At 65.5% G+C, this 5,829-nt stretch overlaps 1 protein-coding gene across 2 annotated transcripts; it reads right to left on the reverse strand.

Annotated features, from left to right (window-relative positions):
• Positions 1 to 655: 655 nt before the first annotated feature.
• HES4 (hes family bHLH transcription factor 4) lies at positions 656 to 2,450 on the reverse strand. 2 transcript variants are annotated; one of them, XM_036833307.1, is made up of 4 exons: positions 1,545 to 2,444; positions 1,362 to 1,457; positions 1,186 to 1,273; positions 656 to 1,097 (listed from the first exon to the last, which is right to left on the reverse strand). In XM_036833307.1, the coding sequence occupies exons 1-4, from the start codon at positions 1,650 to 1,652 to the stop codon at positions 712 to 714; spliced, it is 678 nt and encodes a 225-aa protein (XP_036689202.1). In that variant the 5' UTR covers positions 1,653 to 2,444; the 3' UTR covers positions 656 to 711. The 2 variants fall into 2 exon arrangements, with proteins under 2 accessions (XP_036689202.1, XP_036689193.1); XM_036833298.1 differs by having other exon boundaries at positions 1,362 to 2,450.
• Between the last annotated feature and the right edge of the window lie 3,379 nt (positions 2,451 to 5,829).

The following is a 5,829-nucleotide window of genomic DNA, read 5'->3' on the forward strand; positions in this document are numbered from 1 at the left end:
ACACAGCAGGGCTGCACTCTGGCAGGAGAAGAGCCCCAGCACTAAGTGCCCTTTGTCGGGCTGGCCCCCGTTCCCTGCCCCTGGGACTCAGATGCCCTCTCCTGCTGGCACCCCTCTCCTGGGCAGACACTGGCCTGGGGCAGGCTCGACGCACGGGCGGGCACAGGCAGCTTGGTGCTGAGCCACAAGAAGGCAGGAGGTGGAACAGGCCAGAACCGAAGCTTCAGGGACAGTCAGCCCTCACCACAGCTCAGCACCAAGACAACAGTGTGAAAATACATGTGTCCACCTTCCAGGGTCCTCGAGAGTGAGAGTGGGGGAAGAACATGCCCAGTGACGCTGCACGACTGCTTCCCAGCACTGGGAGACGTTCTGGAAAACGTGATGACTGCCACCGTCCTGCCTGAGCCTCCCGAGGGACCTCTCACACACACCCTCCTCCCCACTTCAAGGCGGGTCGCGGCTCCAGCGCAGTGAGATACAGGCAAACGCAAGGCCGGCCGAACCTGCGCGCCGGGCACCTGCGGGCCCAGGTGGGAGCAGAACCCCCGCGGCCCGCCCTGCCCGCTCGCGCGAAGACGTCAGCCGACCCCGCTGCTGGGCCTCTGCCGGACTGGACCCTTCACGAAGACGGCAAAACAAAACTCCCGACGCGGTCTCTGGAAATAAATATTTTCTGGCACAGTCTCAGCGGGTTCTGAGGCCGCGACCTCACCGCAGCCACGGCCTCCAGGGTGCGCCCCGGCCCTGAGCCGCGGCCCCGGGGGCGGCGAGGGGCGCCCCCGTCCGGCCCGGCAGGAAGGGCGGCGCCAAGACCGCCCCGGAGCGCGGCAAGGGGCAGGGGCCGTCGAAGGCCGGCGGTGGCGGGCGGCCCGCGTACACCGCGGGCGCCAGAACTTCGGCGGCGGGGGCCGGTGGAAGCGGGCGGCGCGAGGGCCCCAGCCGGGCCAGGCAGGTCGCCAGATGGCCGAGCAGGCGGGACCGCACGTCGGCCGGGACGCCCTCGCAGCCGGCCAGGAAGCGATTCACCTCGGCCAGACACTCGTGGAAGCCGGCGCGGTACTTGCCCAGGACTGCCGGGTCGGCGCGGAGGGCGGCTGCGGGGGTGGCAGGGGACAGGCGGTCGGGGCCCGCGGTGGCGGCGGCTCCGGCCCCAGGCCCCTCGCCGCCGCCTCCCGCGCTCACCTGTCACCTGCACGCGCCGCAGGCTCTGCAGGTGCTTCACGGTCAGCTCCAGGATGTCCGCCTTCTCCAGCTTCGAGCGGCGGGAGCTCTGGGGGCGGGGCCGGTGTGGGCGGCTGGCAGCCCGGGAGCGCCCGGATTCCAGGCTCCCCGATCTCGCCCTCCCACCCCCGACTCACCTCTTTCCTGAGGGCGTCCAGGAGGAGGCTCCGGAGCTGAGCGAGGCTCTCGTTGATGCGCGCGCGGCGCCGCTTCTCCATGACGGGCTTGGAGGACTGCGGGGCCGGCAGCGGCTGAGTCCCGCGGGCGTCAGCTCCCCTCTCCCCCCCGCTCCTGCCAACCGCGTCCGGCCGGGTCCCCACCTTCCGGTGCTCGGCCGCGCTCCGGGGCTGGTCCGGGGTCCGGCGGGCACCGGCCGGCGCTCCCGCCCGCGGCGAGGCCCTCAGCTTCCCCGGGGTGTCGGCAGGCATGGTGCGCCCCCCGCGCCGCCCGGGGCCGAGGGCGGGCCGGACGCACGGCTTCCGGAGCCCTTCTCCCGCGGGTTCCAGGCTCCGGGACCGAGCGCGCGTAGCCCGCCGCCTGGCTATTTAAGGAAGCGCCGCCGCGGGGCGTGTGAATCCGGCTCCGCGTTCTTTCCCACACTCGCGCCAGCCAATGAGCCGCCGGCGCCGGGCAGCCCGCCCCCGGCCGCAGCCCCCGCCGGCTGTCAGTCACGCGTCCGCTCCCGGCCCACCGACCCCGCGGGCGACAAAGGCGAACTGGGGCACCCCGCCCGCGCCCGCCTCTGGCCACGCCGGGCCGAGGCGGGAAAGTCGCCGCGCCCGCTCCCCCGTTCCGAGCGGTGCGCCGGGAGGGGACCTCTCCGGGAGGGCGGAGGCGCGAGGCTCACCTTCAGGGCGAGCGGGGGCCGCGGGAAATCTGAAAGGAAAATTCGCGAGGGGGACCGGGTGAGGCGCCCCCGAGGAGCCGGCGAGCCTCGGCCCGCGCGCCTCTGCTCTCCGCGGACCCAGCCGGGCCCTCGGGCCTCCGCGCGGCCTGCGAATCTGACCCCCGCCGGCTGCAGCACCTGCACGAGGCCCCTGACACGGTGGACGTGGAACACCAGCCGCTGGGCAGGAGAGAGGCTGGCTGGCCAAGGTCGTAGACAGGCAGAGTGGCATCACGGGACCAGTGAAGGTGATGCCACAAGGCGGGCGGAGTGACGTCATCAGTCAGGCAGGATGACGTCATGGAACAGAATGTCAGGCCGTCACTGGGCAGGCTGGTGATGTCTCAGGGTTAAGGTAGATGATGACACAAGCCAAATGGGGTGATGTCATGGTCGCTGGTGATGTCACTCTCTTCCAGATTACCCAGCAGTGAGCCAAGCACTAGCAAAGTAGGGCTCACAAAAAATGAGGGACGGGCTTCCCTGGTGGCACAGTGGTTGGGAATCCGCCTGCCAAGGCAGGGGACATGGGTTCGAGCCCTGGTCCGGGAGGATCCCACATGCCACGGAGCAGCGAAGCCCGTGCGCCACAACTACTGAGCCTGTGCTCTGGAGCCCGTGCTCCGCAAAAAGGGGAGCCACCGCAGTGAGCAACCCGTGCACCACAAAGAGGGGTGGGCCCTGCTCACCGCAACTAGAGAAAGCCCGTGTGCAACAACGAAGGCCCAACACAGCCAAAAATAAATAAATAAATAAATTTATTTTTAAAAAAATGAGGGACACCTGTTAAAATTTTGTTTGTTATTTCAAAGAGGCATTGTGGGGAAAAAAGAGGGCTAAGCTTATTTTCGCGTTTGATGTTTTCGTTCTGAATTCCCTTGCGCCGGCAGTCTGGTGTTTTGAGTACTGAGGGTTCCAGGCCACTGTGGCCTGGCGGCCGTCTTGTCGGCATCCCACAGATGTCTCCTGAGGCCCACGGTAGACCCGGCCTGCCCTTGGGGCTGAGGAAGCGTCTCCTGGGCTCTAATCCGACGCGGGGGGCGACGGCAAACAAGCAAAATTATGTCGCAGTTGCCAGAGACAGAAAGAAATGGGTAGGTTGCTGGGGGAGAGGAAACCCCTCTTTCGACTGGGTGGTCTGGACGGCTTCTTTGCGGTGGGTTCCAGGAAAGAGGGCAGATCTGCAAGGCCCGGGGAGGAAGTGGCATTCCCAGGGTGGAAAGGGACCACAGGGCCCGAGGGAGGAGGGGCAGGGGCAGGTGGGCGCGGGGCCTGGGAGAGTTGTGCTGGGCTTTTCGGAGCAGCGGAGTGGGCCGACTGGCAGCTCCGAAGGGTCACCTCGGTGCTAGGCCTATCCAGTGGGTGGGGTCGCCGGCTGGCCCCTTACCCAACACCAGTTCCCGGGGTCCCAGCCCAGGGTCCCGGTGTAGACGCCTTTTCTCCTTTCTGAGGCCAACCTAGTCTGGCCCTAGCCTCGCCCTCTGGAACCCCCCCATCCCACCCCCGGCGCGAAACCGACCTCTCAGCGGTCTGCGGGGGCGCCCGGGGTGGGGCGGGAGGCGGCTACACTGGGTGTGTCTGTGGGCTGTCACCCCCGAGGCCAGGCCGCCCTCTCCCCTCCCCGGCCCCAGAGGCGCAGCCCCAGAGGAGCGTGCGGGGCTGGGAGCGTTGGGAAGCCGCGGGCATCGGGCAGGAGCAGGCGGTGGGGACCCATCCAGCGCAGAAAGCCCTGGGAGAGCTGACTGCCCCGGCGCTGCCGGGGTGGCTGGGACCAGCCCTGCGGTGGATGAGGCCGCGGGAGTCGCGGAGTCCCCACCCCGCCCCCACCCCCGCCGGCGGGCTGCACGCAGGAGAGAAAGCCCCCGAGTACCCCGCTGGGAAGCGTCGGCGGAACCCCAGGCCGGCAGGCGGGGCGCTGGGACGCGGTCTGGGTGGGCTCAGCCCCCCACCCCCAGGAGACCACACAGGCAGGGGGTTCAGACCGCAAGGAGAGGCTCGAGGAGCCATGTTTGACCATTCTTTACCTGCTAGCGGTTAGACGGGTTCGCTTACGCTCCGGTACCTGTTTCCTCACCTGTAAAATGGGCTATCTTTTCATTTATCCCTGGGTTGTTGGGAAGATAAATGAGCTCCTATTCGGAAAACACCCAGCACAAGTCAGCTTCAGTTGGTACTGCCCGGGGGAAGGAAGCAGATGCAGGCAGGGAGGAGCCACCTGGACTCAGCTCGGCCACGTGCCCCTCTGCACCCTCTGCCCTCTGAGACGCCCCTTCCCCACCCAGGGTCTCCAGGGGCCTGTGTCTTGGCCTCCCAGCCCCAGCCCCGGCAAGGAGCCTTCACTAGCCCAGAGCAAAGTGAGTTTCCCTGGGGTTGTCACCCACACCGTCTGTGTGGTCGTGTCTCTGGGCCCTCCTACCTCTGGCCGTTCCCCTACCCTGCCTTTTACATCTGGGCTTGATCTCTGGTAGGGCTGCCGGGTCTCCTGGGGGTCGTAGGGGCTCCCTTGCTCTGAGCAGGGAGGGAGAGTCCTGGGCTGCAGTTGGGAAATAGTGCTGAGGACTATTGATGTGGAATATTGCATTTTCCAAAGATGGCTACAACAATATCTCCCACTCCAAATACCCTTATGGTGCACCTTGGTGAGATTTTGTGATGACATCGACCAGCAAAGACAGGGGCAGGGGTGAGATGTGAATTCTGAGGCTGGACCTTAAAAATGCCACACACGTTCACCTTGCTGTCTTGGGAAACCCGCTCTTGGAACCCGTTTGCCCCTCTGTGAGGAAGCCCAAACTGGCCCCATGGAGAAGCCCCAAGGAGAGGCCCCATGGAGGGGCCTTGTATAAGTATTGAGCCAGGAGCCCAGAAATCTCAGCTGCTGGACAGGTGATCCCAGCCTACTATAGAGCCCCCGCCTCACGCCTTCCCAGCTGCTCCTGGGTGCTTTGTTCCAATTCTTGATTCACAGAATACGACAGTTGTTACTGTGACCTTTGGGGGTCATTTGTTACACAACAGTAGTAACTGGAATAACTAAGATGGCCCAAGCCCTGGATCTGGCCCTCCCCCCTCCCCACTCCCCCACCCCCACCCCACTCCCCATCTTGTTCCTTCCTTTCTCTGGCAGGAAGAGAGGCACAGGAGCTTGGAGCCCTGGCTGTCCATCTGACGAGTTTGAGTTGATTTTTGCAAGCCATCAAAGGCCAACTATCTGTCCTCCTAGATCCAGGCTTGAGTGGGCCAAGCCCCAGTTGGCTGGTGGTCCCAGGGACATCTCCAGGGCCCACTGTTGGCCACCGAGTATGGGGAGCAGGGGGCTGAGGCAGGAAAGTCAGTGGGGCAGTCTGTGTGGAAAGACAGGTGTATTTTCCAGGCCAGACACTGGGCTCCAGCCTTGGGTTGGGGGCGGGGATGGTCCTCTGGCTACCATGACAGCGTTCCACACAACATCATGCAGACAGTGTCCCTTGGGGGTCTGCCACGTGCGATCTGTGAACACGTCCCTCCCAACCTCCAGCATGGGGGTGGCACCTGCATTCCCACTCTGCCCCTCAGCATTCCACAGGCATATGAGCCTCAGAACATCAGAGACATCATAGACCACCCCCTCCGGCACCCCCTACCCTCCTGTTCCCTCCTCTTCTGCCAAGAGGCAGCGGCCTGTGGACTCAGGCAGCCAGGACCAGAGTTGCCAAGTAACCAGGCTAGACCCGTTGCAG

The sequence above is a fragment of the Balaenoptera musculus genome, chromosome 1, assembly GCF_009873245.2.
Source record: "Balaenoptera musculus isolate JJ_BM4_2016_0621 chromosome 1, mBalMus1.pri.v3, whole genome shotgun sequence".
NCBI lineage: Eukaryota > Metazoa > Chordata > Mammalia > Artiodactyla > Balaenopteridae > Balaenoptera > Balaenoptera musculus.